Source organism: Prionailurus viverrinus, chromosome A2 (genome assembly GCF_022837055.1).
Source record: "Prionailurus viverrinus isolate Anna chromosome A2, UM_Priviv_1.0, whole genome shotgun sequence".
Taxonomy (NCBI): Eukaryota; Metazoa; Chordata; class Mammalia; order Carnivora; family Felidae; genus Prionailurus; species Prionailurus viverrinus.
Window position 1 is genome coordinate 124,108,467 of NC_062562.1, and position 17,240 is coordinate 124,125,706.

The 17,240-nt window shown below is 39.1% G+C and overlaps 1 protein-coding gene across 1 annotated transcript in view; it reads left to right on the plus strand.

The window, feature by feature from the left end:
* AVL9 (AVL9 cell migration associated) overlaps positions 1-17,240 on the plus strand; it is a 69,017-nt gene that overhangs the window by 31,099 nt on the left and 20,678 nt on the right. The window contains exons 5-10 of the mRNA XM_047829524.1: positions 5,418-5,507; positions 6,245-6,311; positions 7,922-7,962; positions 8,949-8,987; positions 13,426-13,495; positions 14,028-14,566. Of these exons, the coding sequence (XP_047685480.1) occupies positions 5,418-5,507; positions 6,245-6,311; positions 7,922-7,962; positions 8,949-8,987; positions 13,426-13,495; positions 14,028-14,566 (846 nt within the window). The remainder of the gene's footprint in view (positions 1-5,417; positions 5,508-6,244; positions 6,312-7,921; positions 7,963-8,948; positions 8,988-13,425; positions 13,496-14,027; positions 14,567-17,240) is intronic.

Here is a 17,240-nt window from a genome sequence, read left to right on the forward strand (position 1 = left end):
GCAGCCTTTTGGTGGCGTCTTTTGGGTTTTCCATGTAGAGTATCATGTCATCTGCAAAAAGTGAAAGTTTGACTTCTTCTTTGCCAATTTTGATACCTTTTATTTCATTTTGTTGTCTGCTCATACTAGGACTTCCAACACTATGTTAAACAATAGTGGTGAAAGTGGACATCCCTGTCATGTTCCTTATCTCATGGGGAAGGCTCTCAGTTTTTTCCCCACTGAGGATATTAGCTTTGGGCTTTTCGTATATGGTTTTTATGATGTTTAGGTATGTTCCTTCTGTTCTGACTTTCTTGAGGGTTTTTATTAACAGAGGATGCTGTATTTTGTCAAGTGCTTTTTCTGCATCTATTGACAGGATCATATGGTTCTTATCCTTTATTAATGTGATGTATTTCCGAATACATTGATTGATTTGAGAATATTGAACCAGCCCTGCAGCCCAGGAATGAATCCCACTTGATCATGGTGAATAATTCTTTTTATATGCTGTTGAATTCGATTTGCTAGTATCTTGTTGAGAATTTTTGCATCCATGTTCATCAGGGACATTGGCCTGTAATTCTCCTTCTTTGTGGGGTCTCTGGTTTGAGAATCAAGGTAACGCTGGCTTCATAGAATGAGTCCAGAAACTTTCCTTCCATTTCTGTTTTTTGGAACAGCTTGAGAAGGATAGGTATTAACTCTTCTTTATTTTATTTTATTTTTTTTTATATCTTCTTTAAATGTCTGGTAGAATTCCCCTGGGAAGCCATCTGGCGCAGGACTCTTCTTGGGAGATTTTTGATAACTGATTCAGTTTCTTCACTAGTTAAGGATCTGTTTAAATTTTTTATTTCTTCCCGTTTGAGTTTTGGTATTGTGTGGGTACCTAGGAATTTGTCCATTTCTTCCAGGTTGTCCGATTTGTTGGCATGTGATTTTTCATAATATTCTCTGATAATTGTGTTTCTGAGGGATTGGTTGTGATAAGTCCATTTTCATTCATGATCTTATCAGTTTGGGTCCTCTCTTTTTTTTGAGAAGTCTGGCTAGGGGTTTATTAATTTTATTTATTTTTTCAAAAAACCAGCCTAGTTTCATTGATCTGTTCTGGGTTTTGTTTTGTTTTTTATTCTGTATTGTTGATTTCTGCTCTGATCTTTATTATTTCTCTTCTTCTGCTGGCCTTGGGGTTTCTTTGCTGTTCTGCTTCTAGTTCCTTTAGGAGTGCTCTTAGATTTTGCATTTGGGATTTGTTTCTTGAGATAGGCCTGGATTGCAATGTCCTCTCCTCTCAGGACTGCCTTTGCTGCATCCCAAAAGGGTTTGGACTGTTGTGTTTTCATTTTCATTTCTTTGCATATTTTTTTTAATTTCTTCTTTAATTGCCTGGTTGACCCATTCTTTCTTTAGTAGGATGTTCTTTAACCTCCATGCGTTTGGAGATTTTCCAACCTTTTTCCTGTGGTTGATTTCAAGTTTCATAGCATGGTGATCTGAAAATGTCCATGATATAATCTCAGTTCTTTTATATTTATTGAGGGCTGTTTCATGATCCACTGTGTGATCTGTCTTGGAGAATGTTCCATGTGCACTCAATATAAGGTGTATTCTGCTTTAGGATGAAAAGTTCTGAATATATCTGTCAAGTCCATCTGGTCCAGTGTATGATTCAGGGCCATTGTTTCTGTATTGATGTTCTGCATAGATGATGTGTCCATTGTTGTAAGTGGTATATTAAAGTCCCCTGCAATTACCACATTCTTCCCAATAAGATTGTTTATATTTGTGATTGTTTTATATATTTGGATGCTACTGAATTGGGTGCATAAACATTTATAATTGTTAGCACTTCTTGATAGATAGACCCCATAATTATGGTATAATGCCCTTTTTCATCTCTTGTTACAGCCTTTAAACTCCAGTTTGTCTGATAGCATGATAAGTGCTTCTCCATCCCCTCACTTTCAGTCTGAAGGTGTCCTCAGGTCTAAAATGGGTCTCTTGTAGACAGCAAATAGATGGGTCTTGGGTTTGTTTTGTTTTTTTGTGTTGTTTTTTTTTTAATCCATTCTGATACCCTATGTCTTTTGATTGGAGCATTTAGTCCATTTACATTCAGTGTTATTGAAAGATATGGATTTAGAGTCATTGTGTTATCTGTAGGTTTCATGCTTGTAGCGATGTCTCTGGTCCTTTGTGGTCTTTGCAACATTCCATTCAGAGTCCCCCTTAGGAGCTCTTGTAGGGCTGGTGTAGTGGCGATGAACTCCTTCAGTTTTTGTCTTGGAAAACCTTTATCCCTCCTATTCTGAATGACAGGCTTGCTGGATAAAGGATTCTTGGCTGCATATTTTTCCTATTCAGTACATTGGAGTTTTTCCTGCCACTCCCTTCTGGCCTGCCAAGCTTCAGTAGATAGGTCTGCTATTACCCTTATGTGTCTGCCCTTGTAGAGGCTCATCTATCCCTAGCTGATTTCAGAATTCTCTCTTCATCTTTGTATTTTGCCAGTTTCACTATGTTATGTCAATGCAGAAGATCAATTCCTATTACGTCTGAAGGGAATTCTCTGGATTTCAGTGTCTGTTTCCTTCTCCAGATTGGGGAAGTTCTCAGCTATGATTTGTTCAAGGACACTTTTCACCCCTTTCTCTCTCTCCTTTCTCTTTTCTATCAACTCCTGTGATACAGATATTAATACGTTTCATTGAATCACTTAGTTCTCTAATTCTCCCCTCGTGGTCTAGAATTTTTTTTATCTCTCTTTTTCTCAGCTTCATCTTTTTCCATAATTTTATCTTCTATTTCACTTATTCTCCCCTCTGCCTCTTCAGTCCTCGCTATCACAGCCCCTCGTTTATTTTGTACCTCATTTACAGTATTTTTTAATTCATCATGACTATTTTTTAGTTCCTTGATCTCTGCAGCAATAGATTCTCTGCTGTCTTCTATGCTTTTTTCAAGCCTAGCGATTAATATTATGACTATTATTCTAAATTCTTGTTCGGGGGCCCCTGGGTGGCTCAGTTGGTTAAGCGTCTGACTTAGGCTCAGGTCATGATCTCACAGCTCATGAGTTTGAGCCCTGCATCGGACTCTGCTCGGAGCCTGAAGCCTGCTTCAGATTCTGTGTCTCCCTCTCTCTCTCTGCCCCTAACCCACTTGCATTCTCTCTCTCTCTCTGTCTCAAAAATAAACGCTTTAAAAAATTTAATTCTTGTTCAGTTGTATTATTTATATATGTTTTGATCAATTCTTTAGCTATCATTTCTTCCTGGAATTTCTTTTGAGCATTCTTCTGTTTCATCATTTTGGCTAGTTTTCTGTCCCTTATGTGTTTTAAAAAGCTTGTTGTGTGTCCTGTACCTGCAAGCACTACTGTATTAAAGAGGGGTCATACACTGCCCAGGGCCTGGCCTTCAGGAGGTGTTTTTTGGAGTGTATTACTTGCTCTCTGTTGTGACTGGTTGCTTCATCTCCCTGTTCATAATGATGTTTTGGACCCTCCACCAGGTGTGCTTTGATTTTTTTCATTGAAGTAGCCCTGGAAGAGAAAACAAACAAAAAACAAAGACCAAAAAAACAAAACAAAAATAAACACCAGCAACAGCAAAACATCGGGGTGGGGGCAGTGTTGATGTGAGAGGCCTTATCCCATACAAAGAAAGAAATGACAGGGGCGGGGGAAAAAATAAAATAAAATAGACCAGCCAGAGAAACTATACAGCTTAATCCAGAGAGAGAAAGAGGAAAATAAAGGAGATACAGAACAGGTATAAAGAAAATAGATTAGATATGTCTGCTTAAACAAACCAACAACCAAAATAATCAGACTAGAGGAGGGAAGAAATAAAAAGCAGAAAAGGAAGAAAAAAAATATATATATACACATATATACTAAGAATTGTCCAAGAATTAAATCAGAAAATGCAAAACCACTGGGTGCCTTGGAACCCGTGGCAGCATTGGTCTGGAGGAGGGGCTGCCTAGTTCATCAGCACCAATCCCCGCTCCCGTAGATACAGTTACCAGGTGTGGAGGGGCGTGGTTTGGTGTAGGTGGGTCCCGCCTCCACTGTGGGCCCACTGTCTGTTCCCTGAGGCCCTACCTTATTGGTGATGGGGAGAAAAATGGTGACAACCCAGTCTCTCTTCCCTGCACTGGGTGTCCCAGACCAGTCTATTCAGGCCATCCTCACAGTGGCACAGGCATGAATACGGCAGTTTGTCCCGCTCTGCCAACTCCCGCGCCTCCCTGAGGCTGGACTTGGATTTAAACCCTGATGTCTTAAATATGCCCCAGTTCTGGGGAAGTGCCTCTCCGCACGACCGATATATGGCCTCTGACTAGCGGGCACAGGCAGTCTTTGTCCTTTGAACGGTTATGTACCTTCTTCCCACTGCACTCCAGGGAGGGATTGCTTTCTCCCACTGTGGACTGCACCTCTGAACTACTTACTGAGCCTGGGGCTGGCTCCCCTCATCCCCAGGTGCCCGAACAGGGCAGCCGGCCCCAGTCCGGGGAAAGCTCAGCAGTTAGAGGTTGTATCTATGTCCATCTCAGTCCGTGGTTTTTCTCTTGTCCAGATATGCTTCCCCAGCCTTTCTCTTCCCTCTGTCTCTCCGCAGAAGGGGATCTCACCCATCCCTGCCTACACTGCCCATTTTATCTCTCCCAGTTCACAGTCACGCACCTATGGCCCTCCAGGTTATCCCTGTGGGCCCTTGGAGAAGGCTCTGTCACTCTGCAGCCTGGACTCTTGGAATTCAGTCCTTTGGCCTCAACACTGCTGTGTTTGAGGGACAAGGGAACTTTGGGTTCCCCTACTTCTCCACCATGTTGGATCTCTCCAATGTTTATTTTTGAGAGAGAAAGCGTGCGCCCATGTGCTCACATGAGCGGGGGAGGGGCAGAGAGAGAGAGGAAGACACAGCATCCGAAGCAGGCTCCAGGCTCTGAGCTGTCAACACAGAGCCTGATGCTGGGCTTGAATCCACGAACCACAAGATCATGACCTGGGCCCAAGTCGGATGCTTAACTGAGCCACCCAGGTGCCCCCGTTTAAATGCTTTTACCCTGTGTTATATTAATTCTGGAAACAACCTCATAAGATGTACTGTCTTTTCATATGCTGGTGTTCATATCAGCAAGCAGGTGTGGGGAAATTTGGTGCCCAGGGTCATGTAGCTGAGTGATGCAATAGACCCAAGACGTCTGCCCACACACGCTCAACCACTGTACTCCAAGGGTCAGGTGCTTTTCAACAGCAGCCATAGAGCTAGAACAGATTATTTAACAGCTCTCAGCTGTGAATAGTAAGATACTAAAGTTGAAGTTACCTTTTCTCCCTGTTCTCTTTCAATTACAAGTTTGTAAGGTGTTTGATTTTTTTCTATTACCAAACTAATAGTAATTTTTTCTTCTTTAAGCCTCTCTATGGCTTGCTTCAAGCAAAACTTCAGCTCATTACACATGCATATTTTGAAGAGAAGGATTTTTCCCAAATTTCCATTCTAAAGGTAACTATATCGCTTTATAGCTGTATTTGGCTGAAGACTGTTTCATGAATCACGTAAATCTTGTCAACAATATTGTAAAAATAATCTTTTGTTAGCTTAAGAAAGACATTCTTCTTAAGAATGGCAAGGGATTTGCCCAAAATGTACAGATCATATTTATTAAATTTAATCATACTGCCTTTTATTAAATAATGACTACAAAGAAGTGCAATTAAGTGCCTCTGTTAATGGATAGTAGCTCGTTTGCTACGGCATTGCTTTTCTAAATTTGCTTATTTTACTTATTTACTGCACAGTGTGTTTATATATTAGTCTTCTGGTTTCTATCTCCCAAAGCAATAAATAAATAAGTAAATAAATAAATAAATACTACGTGACTATTTTACTAAAGATGGATAACATGTTTTTCTCAGGGCTGCCATGAATGTGTAGAACATGGATCTCTCCTGGATCCTAGTGAGTGTAGGACAATTAGGTGTTTACCAAAGAAGTAGAGGGAACTTAGCCTACAATCCATACCACCATGTGAATGAACTAAGCTCTTAAATGAAGAGGAAGAGAAGGAGGGAGTGCTGGAAACTGGTAAGGTTTCAGAGAGACCTTGATTATTTCTAAATTTAGGGTATGGCAAGACAAACTGTCTAGGTTAAAGAACCAAGTTTTTCCTGGTCATCATACCTCAAATTTAGTGTCTGAAATGATTATAAAATGTTCTAAATTGAGTCTATATTTTATAGGAGCTTTATGAACATATGAATAGTTCCTTGGGAGGAACTTCATTAGAAGGATCCCAAGTATATCTTGGTAAGTAGCTTTTCTACAGATCAGAAGAAATGCCCTCATTTCTTTTTGTTTGGTAAACCAAGTTGCATGTAAAACTGCATAATCAAAATTTTCTATAAGTGATCTAAACTTAAATTCTTCAGTGTTTGATGTTGTTTCCTTAAATATCTTCTTCACTAGTATTTGTATTGAAAAGAGTTACAATGTAATTGTAGTGATATTTGGAACTATTACTGTATAAATCACATTTCTGCTTTTCAGAGTAGTAGTGGAAGTGTTTTCTTTTCCTTATGGTAACGCTGGCCAAGTCAATTCCCTTTCATGACAGGGAGAGCAAGAGAGAGAGAGAGAGATCTGCTCAGTTCTTTTTTATCCTAAGATTTTTCAAGTAGGGGGTTTTATTTAATTTATACTGTTCTGACAGTCCAGGATATTCATTGGTGTCCACGTTGCTCAATAGGCACTCAATAAATATCCTTTTTATGATTAGAAAAAAAATTTGCATCACAGTGATTTATGCTCACTGACTCGGTTCCTATTTTAGCATGAAGTAGCTAAACTGTAGTAGTTCCCTTTTATAATCCTGTGTATAATGTAAGCTGGTCACAAAACTCCTAAGACTATATGTTTCTCTGAATTATTTTCTCTAGTCCTATGACAGATGTTCAGAGAAGACTATGATGCAGAAATAATAGCCATGGAGTGTGGCGAACAAAAACCATATTTAAATGATTGCCACTATAGTATAAGCTTTGTAATATCTAAACTTGTATGATTTGTAAGATACTTGTAGAATGGGGAGATACTTGTAGAGCTGCATTGCCCAGAGCAGTAGCCATTAGCCTCATGTGACTATTTACATTTAGATTAGAATTAGTAAAAGTTAAAAAGTCAGTCTGTCAGTACACTTGATACATTTCTTTTTTTTTTTTAATTTATTTTTAGAGAGAGCACCTGTGTGCAAGTAGGGGAGGGGCAGAGAGAGGGAGAGAGAATCCCAGGCAAGCTCTGCAATGACAGTGCCAGGCTCGCACTCATGAACCTGAAGATCATGACCTGAGCCGAAACCAAAAGTTGGACACTTAACTGATGGAGCCACCCAGACACCCCAACTTGGCTACATTTCAAATGTTCATTGGCCACATGTGGCTACTGTATTGGACAGCACAGATGTAGAACATTTCCATCATTGTAAAAAGTTCCATTCGACCATGCTGTGTTTGACTGTTAATAGTTATTTGAGAAATTCTTTGTTTTTTGGTTTTGGGGTTTTTTATTTTGAGGTGGGGGAGAGCGCACACACATGAGCATGTGTGTTGGGGAAGGACAGAGAGGGAGAGTGAGAATTCCAGTGCAGAACCTGACACGGGGCTCAGCCTCATGAACCATGAGATCATAACCTGAGCTGAAATCAAGAGTCCAACATTTAACTGACTGAGCCACCCAGGTGCCCCAGTTGTTTGATTAAATCCTGAGTATATGTGTACATAATGGAATATTACATAAGTATTTTAATATTTGCATATTCTTACCATTCCTGTTTTTTACCCGCCTTTCTTTTTGATGGGGAAAAATCTTTAACAAAACCCATATGTTGTCATCACAGATTAGCTTTCTTGTTAACATTGTAGGTCTGTCTCCTCGAGATCTTGTGCTTCATTTTCGACATAAGGTATGATACCTTATTTAACTTATGATGTGTTAAAGTTGTATTCATTTAACTTAGTAAATTCCATGTGCTACCAGGTCAAATGGAGATTGTGGCATACTAGGTTTTAGTTCTTCTAAGACAGTACTCATAAGGATAAAAGTTGAAAGTGTTGGTAGTGTTAGTGCTTATCTGATAGAAAGTTTTTAAAGTACTGTATAGGAATACTGTCTATTTCAGTGCAGGAGAGGATACTTTTTTCTGTTGCCTTTGTAATTTCAGATATCATGAAGTTAGAGCAGAAAGAAACCTGTTTTAATCTTGCAGAACACTTTAATTTTTTTTTTTTTTAACGTTTATTTATTTTTGAGACAGGGAGAGACAGAGCATGAACGGGGGGAGGGTCAGAGAGAGAGGGAGACACAGAATCTGAAACAGGCTCCAGGCTCTGAGCGGTCAGCACAGAGCCCAACGTGGGGCTCAAACTCATGGACCGCAAGATCATGACCTGAGCCGAAGTCGGCCGCTTAACCGACTGAGCCACCCAGGCGCCCCGAATCTTACAGAACACTTTATATGTTGCTCATAGTGAAACATTTTCCCTTAAAATATCTATACTTATCTGATCTTTATTATTAAAGTATATGCTGACTGGGACATATACACATTGATTATTCATTTAACAAACACTTATTGAGTATCTGCTATGTGAATGCCCTGGACATCCAGAAATAAATGAATAGTCCCTGCCCTTTAAGGAGCTTGCAAATATTTCAAGCAGAAATGCATAACTTTCCAAAAAGCACAATTTGTTAGAGATTTAAGGGGTTCTCACATTTTTGGAAGACACATAATTTTTTATTTTTCAGCATAAGTTAATAATTTCCAGTGTATTTTTAAGCATTATAGTTAATATTATTGATTAAATGATCTATGGTTATGTTTGAGGAAGGGAAAAGGGAAATAAAAAAGCATGAGTTTATTTTAATATAGTATTTTTTTTTCTTTAGGTCTTAATCCTGTTTAAACTAATTCTTCTTGAAAAAAAGGTGAGATTTGAAGGAATGAAATATTTAACATTGAGATTATTGACATTTCTTAAATACTATATAAACTTAAAACCTAATTGTAAATTATAAATTAAGACTTTTTGTCTATCAAATTGTGGTATACTGAAGCACCTATTGTTGTTCACTACCATAGAAGTATAAATCTGTGTAGTCTTTTCTGGGGACAATTTGACAGTATCCAGTTATCAGAATAGTTTTGACTACAGGGAACATAAAAGTCCAATTTAGGGGTTCCTGGGTGGCTCAGTCGGTTGAGTGTCCGACTTCAGCTCAGGTTATGATCTCACAGTTTGTGAGTTTGAGCCCCACGTCGGGCTCTGTGCTGACAGCTTGGAGCCTGGAGCCTGCTTCCAATCCTGTGTTTCCCTCCCTCTCTGCCTCTCCCCAACTCTCAACTTTGTCTCACTCTGTCTCTCAAAAATAAATAAATGTAAAAAAAAAAATAAATAAAAAACAATTTAAACTGACTTAGGGGCACCTGGGTGGCTCAATCGGTTAAGCATCTTGACTTCGGCTCAGGTCATGATCTTGAGGTTTGTGAGATCGAGCCCTGGGTCGGGCTCTGCTGACAGCTCAGAGCCTGGAGCCTGCTTTGGATTCTGTGTCTCCCTCTCTCTCTCTGCCCCTCCCCCACTAATGCTATGTCTCTCTGTCAAAAATAAATAAACATTAAAAAAATTTTTTTTAAACTGACTTAAATAATACGGATATGTACTGGCTTACGGCAGACTTCAGGACTGGTTGATTAAATGGTTGTACGGTATAATTAAGTACCTAGATATTTTTCCATCTCTGCTTTACAGTCTGCAGTGCTAGCTTTATCCTGAGCCTGGTTTCCCTTGTAGTGTAGGTTAACTGCCAGTTAATTGCCAGATAACTGGTCTATACCTATTCCCAAACCATTAAAAAGAATCTTCCTTTCAGTTTGTTTAGACCCATGAGGCCATGTGCCTAGAATGAATAAAAAACTGTTGCCAAAGAAGTACACATACTGATTGGTTTTAACTTGGGGTCCACACCACTCTCTAGTACAAAGAGATGGGATTGCTATGATTTTAGACCAAGGTTCTACAAACCAAGGTTCTACCAAATCTGGCCCACCCCTGTTTTTATAAAGTTTTATTGGAACACAGTTATACTCATTCACCTACTTATCACTAAGGGTATTTTTGCACTACAGTGGCAGAGTTGAATTGTTGTGACAGAGACTATATATATTGCCTACAAAGGAAGAATTCTTACTATTTATAACCCTTTATAGAAAACGTTGGCTTCGGGGCGCCTGGGTGGCTCAGTAGGTTGAGCTTCCGACTTTGGCTCAGGTCAAGATCTCACGGTCTGTGAGTTCCAGCCCCGCGTTGGGCTCTGTGCTGGCAGCTCGGAGCCTGGAACCTGCTTCAGATTCTGTGTCTCCCTCTCTCTCTGCCCTTCCCCCACTCATGCTCTGTCTCTCTCTCTGTGTCAAAAATAAACATTTAAAAAAAAAAAAAAACGTTGGCTTCACCTCTGGTTGAGACTAATCAGGAGCCACCCTTGGATCTGGGGCCAGTTTTTTGTTATTGTGTTAAGTTTACTTATTTATTTTGAGAGAGGCAAGCACACTCAACCCTGAGTGTGGGGGTGGGGCAGAGAGAGAGGGAGAGAGAATCCCAAGCAGACTCCTCGCTGTCAGTGCAGAGCCCCACATGGGGCTAGATCTCACAAACGGGGAGATCATTACCTGAGCTGAAATCAATAGTTGGATGCTTAACCAGCTAAGCCACTCAGGACCTCTGGGGCCAGTTTTATACACCATATTACTGTGCTAAGCGGAGTAGGGGTGGAACAGTTGTTGAAAGTCAGCCATTTATGGCTGGTATGGTTTAGTCTAGTATGGTTTGTTACCTTAAAAGTATTTATTCCTGGAGAGCGTGGGTGGCTCATTTGGTACCCCAACAATGTTTTTAACTTCTTAACCAAATTTTTAATTGTTGTAAAATACACGTAACATATAATTTACCATCTTAACCATTTTTAAGCATATAGTTGAGTGGCATTACATACCTTCACATTGTTGTGCTATCATCATCATCCACTCACAAACTCTTTATTGTGCAAAACTAGAACTGTATCCCTTAAATAACTTCCCATTTTCTTATTCCCACTGACCCTGACCCTTCTACTTACGGTTTCTATGAATTTGGCTACACTAAGTTCTTATATAAGTGAAATCATTCAGTATGTCTTTTTGCGACTGGCTTGTTTTACTAAGCATAATGTCCTCAAGGCTGATCCATGTGTCAGAATTTCCTTCCTTTTTAAGGCTGAATAATATCTGTTGTACATACCACATTTTGTTTATCCCTTCGTCCTTTGATGGACATTTGGGTTGCTTCCACCTTCTGACTCTCATGAATGGTATGTGTACATCTCTTCAACACCTTGCTTCCAGTTCTTTTGTGTATATACCCAGAAGTGGTATTGCTGGACCAGACGATATTCTACTTTTAATTCTTTTGATGAACCACCATACTGTTTTCCATAGTGGCTGCACCATTTTACATTCCTGCCAGTAATGCACAGGGGTTCCAGTGTCTCCACATCTTTACCAACATTTGCTATTTTTTAGTTTTTTGATAGTAGCCATTCTAATAGGTATGAGGTAGTATCTCCTGGGTTTAATTTGCATTCCCTAATGGTTAGTAATGTTGAGCACCTTTTCATGTGCTTATTGGTCATTTGTATGACTTTCTTGAAGTCTGTTTAAGTCCTTTGCCCATTTTTTGATCAGGTTGTGGGTTTTTTGTTGAGTTGTAGATTTCAAACTTTGGTATTCATAATAAAAAATGCTTTACGTTGCAACCCAGAGCACATATAGACATACGTATCTGAAACAACAGTCTTGCAAAATAGAACTTAAACTAGTTACATGCAGTGGCATTTATGATCATATATCTTTATGTAATGTGGCAAATCACAGGTACACTCTTTTCATATTGATTTGATGAAATAAGGCTGCCCTTTAATGCAACATTTGGTTTCTCCATACTTGCAAAGCACTCAAGATTACTCTGTAAGGAAAACATAGACAATTGTGGGTACTGTGCTCTGTCAGATAGCACTTGAGTGTCGCTAAATAATTTGTTTATAATGGGAAAAAAAACTCACCTAAGCAAATCTTTGCTTGTTTTTTTCCCAACCAATTTAATGATGACCATTGTTACATTTCATGCAATATCTAATCCTGTTCGTGATTTTTTTTCTGTTTTTATTCTGAAAAATGTCAAACCTGCCGAAAAGTTGATAGAATCCTATAATGAACTTTTATACCCTTGATCTGCATTTACCATTTGTTAACATTTTGCCACTTGTGCATTATATTGCTTTATATATGTTCATTTTTTCCCCCTGAATCCTAATTTTAAGATCATGGTACTTTACCCCTAAATATGTTAGGATATATTTCTTTCTTAAGACTAAGTGCATTCCCATATAAGATACCATTTTCAGGTTCAAGAAATTGTAACATTGATGCAATAAATGACATCTAATCAGTCCATTTTCAAATTCTTGAGTTGCTGTAATGTCCTATAAACTAGTTGCTGTTTCCACTTTGGGGACTAAGAATCATGTACTGCATGGTAGTCCTCTTTAATCTCAAACAGCTGTACCACCTTGCTGTTGTTTTTCTTTTTCGTGTCATTGGCTTTTTTTTTTTCCCAAAGAATCCAGACTAGGGGCACCTGGGTGGCTCAGTTGGTTAAGTATCAGACTCTTGATTTAGGCTCAGGTCATTGATCTCACGGTTCATGAGGTCAAACCCTGCATCAGGCTCTGCACTGACAGCACATAGTGTGCTTGGGATTCTCTCCCTCTCTGTTTGCCCCTCCCCTGCTTGCACTCTCTCTCTCAAAAATAAACAAACACTTAAATCCAGGCTAAAGTTTAAGATTATATTTGCCTGATTATTTTCTTGTGGCTAGTTGCAGCTTAAACTTTTTTGGGTGAGAATACTATACAAGTGGTGGTGTGTCCTCCACAGAGTTATCACACCAGGAGGCTCATAATTGTTGGTACTGTCGCTGGTGATGTGAAATTTAATCATTTGATTAAGGTGGTAGTTGTCAGATTTCTTCATAGTGAGGTACATGTGTTTCTATTTACAGCTAATAGCTAATCTGTGGGATGATAAATTTGAAGTTATGTGAAGAGCCCCTTGCCCAACAACCTTTCACAATAGTTTTAACTCCCACTGGTAATTTTTAACTGAATCATGATGGATGCTTGGTGATTTTTTTTGATTCTTTCATTAATGTTTTATTTATTAGGTGTTACTCTTCTGTATAGAATCTTCCCTTCTGTACTCCCCTCTACCTTTTTTGTTTTGATATTGTAGACCCAGGATTTTCTAATTTAATTTTGATTGAATCCATTTCAGGTTCTCTTTTATATTTCTCCAGTGAATAAATTGGTGGGTGCCCTGATGACTGTGTTATCCCTTTTTCCAGGTAAGAGGATATAGTATCTACTCTTTATTTAACTTGTACTGGAACTTTCAATGATAAAAATTTTTCAAGGATAAACTTGTTAGGGAAAATATTTCTATTTTAACATGATTTTCTTTTGGCAGTGGGTTTCTCTCTTTTGTTTTTTTTGTTTTTTAAGTTTATTTTTAAAAGAGAGAGGGAGCACAAGCAGGGGAGGGGCAGAGAGAGGAGACACATCCCATGCAGGATCTACAGTCCTGTCAGCACAGAACCCAGTGTGGGGCTCAGACTCACGAACTACGAGATCATTACCTGAGCTAAAATAAAAAGTCGGCCATCCAACCAACTGAGCCACCCGGGCACCCCTGAGTTTCTCTCTTTTATACGAGATTTTTCTTGTCTTTTTTTTTTTCCTTTAATTAAAATATGTGCAAGCATAACTTATTAAAATTTTTATAGGAGAGTTCTAGTTCTAATTAAAATGGAATATGCAACTCTTATTTTCTCCCACCTTATTGTAAGCCTAGATGTTCTCCGATATTGTGTGTTGTAGGCATGATTGAACATGGTCTCAGTGACTGTTCTCAGTACAGACCGCGAAAGAGTATGTCTGAAGATGCTGGGCTTCATGAAAGTAATCCACCTGCAGATGATTTGGTTTCTATGTCCGCTCCTGAAATTTTAAATACCAACTCAGGAACTGTTAAGAAAATCATGACAGGGAACCATGGAGGAGATGCTGGCATCAAGACTGAAGAACCTTTGCTCCAAGCGGAAGAGGACAGCAGCAAAGGACAGGAACCCAATGATACCAGTCAATATTTGAAACCTCCTTCTCGCCCATCTCCAGAATCTTCAGAAAGTGACTGGGAGACCTTGGATCCTAGTGTCTTGGAGGACCCCACCTTGAAAGAAAAGGAACAGGCGGGGTCAGAACAGACAAACTCATTTCCAAAGGAGTCTGTGCCCTCAGACAGTCCTCCAATTACTGTACAACCTCAAGCTAATACAGGCCAGGTGGTCCTGATACCAGGGCTAATTTCTGGTTTGGAAGAGGACCAGTATGGCATGCCCCTGGCCATCTTCACAAAGGTAAAGCTGAAAACTTTCCTTGAAAACCGTAAGATACATATGTATAGTGCTGTGGTTGTCTCTGACCATAGTGTCACATATGCCAGGTACCATACTAGGTTCTAAGTTCTTCTATCCATGTGTCTTGCAAGATACACCTTTCTAGTAACTACAGCAAATTTTATGATTTTCTCCAAATAGCATCCTTTCTGCATGAAGTAAAACTTTATGTGGAAAAGGAAGATGGGTAGCATTGATTTGAACATGTATTTCCTCTAGGATGAATTCTTCCTGGGTTTCTCCAACTTTACAAATAAGTATTTGCCCTGTGTTAGTAATGCTGCATAGATAATGGGAAATGCTTTGTTCATTTTGTGGCCTGCTAGGGGATTCTGAAGTTACCTTAATTGATTTTATGATCAAACTAATGCACAGTTTCTTAAAGCTGGGATTTAGGAACCTGGGGAGAAAACTCAGGGTTCTCACTCTACTAGGTATAGGTCAGTAGCCACCAGTTGTGGGTTTTCTGAACTCACATGTGGGTGTGAGAACTGCCTATATTTTTGAAGCCTTCACGTGGCTGCGTTACCCACTGACCCTCCAATTTTTATCATTGTGGAGATGTCAAGAGGGTGATTAACTGGGGAGGGATTTTGTTTTTGTCCATGAGGTTGCTGAATTAAAGCAAAATAAACATATATTTTGTGGGCTGTCAATAAACCATGTTTGGCAGAATATTCTGTTGGTGTACATTATACCAATACTGAATGTATGATGGGCTTACTGCTATCATGCTGGTAAATCATTTTTCTTTTTGGTTTTATGTTTTATTATGCATTGATTAATTTGTCATTTAATCACAATTGTAAATGCAAATGCTGATTTCTTTCATGTCAGTAACTTTGGAGTGTGAAATATTCTTTTTTTTAGTTGAAGTATAGTTGACACAAAATATTCTTAAAAGTGAATTGTGTTTAGGCTTTTTTTTTCTCTTGAAGATTATGAAAGATTTATTATACAGAAGGAATTAGGTTAGCCAAAGTTCTTAAAAGTGATTTTAAAAATAGCCAGAGAGAAGCTTGCAGAATATTCCTGAAGGTAGGATATTGAGGGTTTTTTTGTTTTTTTTTTTTTAATGTTTATTTATTTTTGAGACAGGGAGAGACAGAGCATGAACGGGGGAGGGTCAGAGAGCAGGAGACACAGAATCTGAAACAGGCTTCAGGCTCTGAGCTGTCAGCACAGAGCCCGACGTGGGGCTCGAACTCACGGACCGCGAGATCATGACCTGAGCCGAAGTCGGCAGTTTAACTGACTGAGCCACCTGGGCACCCCAGGATATTGAGCCTTGAAGAGAATAATAAGCTGACTAGTCCCCTGACTCAGTTAGCATATGAATAAATAGAAACAAATTTCTACATAATAAAACATTTATGTCTGGAAGAGATTCCTCAGCTCTCCAGCTTTCTAGTCTTCTCTCTGGTACTTGAAATTGCTGGAGAATGATGCCTTTCATGTCACTCTCAGAAATGACGCTTACTGAATCACTGCCATCTATCCCAGATGCTAAAATATGCTTGAACCTGTCCGGAGAGTTGATTTCTGAAGTGTAGAGAAGAAACCTGGGTGCTGAGGGAGAGAAGATGGGATTAGAGGCAGTATTTGGGTACAGTACCCATAAGGTGAAGGGAAAGAATGAGGGGAACCAAAGAAGGAGGAGGAAAATTAGAGCATTCTCTATATCATATATACACTCTGCTGGACTAGACCACTTTAGAACCAGAGAAAAGTTGAAGGAGAATGAGAGAAATGGAAAAAAGCTAAAGAAGTTGGGGTAGTATTTTCAGATGTGGAAGACCATCCTGAGGGTTTTTATGTCTTTCCCTGATTTTAAATCTTCCTACCTTACTATTCAAAGAGTACTAGAATTGTCTACATACTGGGACAAAGCAGTTACGGTTAGGGGCAGCCTGAAGGCCTGGGGCCCTGGGAGTTAGTGTTCCCACTTGTTTTAGTGTCATGAGTCCACTTCTGCCTCCTCTTTTCCAGGTATGAGATAATATTTATTATTTGGTAAAAAGTAGGTCTTTCCATAAATGGAACTCTGGTGAAAAGTCCCCTCAATTGAGGCAACTCTAATTGAATAAAAGGGATTTTTATTTTTAGTATCTAAGAGATAGGGAAGATAATTTTAGGCAGCCACTAAATTCTTTTTGAGACTTTTGTGCCTTTTTTAAGAGATCAGTTACTTAGGTTTTTAAACTATATCTATATGGTACCCTTGGTTTTTAAAATATTGCCTCCATCAGAAGATCACTTGATTTTGAATTCCTAATTTATTTTAACTTTTTTAGTAAAACGATAAACTTATGAAAAAGTTAAAAACATACGTAGTTGGAAACTAGATTTTTTTTTTTGCTACATGTATTAACCTCCTTTAATTATTGCTTCTGAGCTTATATTTGGTTTGCTTGCTTGCAGCTTGTCATTTTCTTTTCTTTCTCTTTCTTTCTTCTTTCATTATTCATCCATACATTCATTCATTCATTTTAGAGAGCATGTGTGAGCAGAGCAGAGGGGCAGAGGGAAGGAGAGGGAGAAAGAGAAAGACTCTTAAGCAGGCTCCACTCTCGCTGCAGAGCCCGACATGGGGCTCAATCCCACGACTCTGGGATCTTGACCTGAGCTGAAGTTA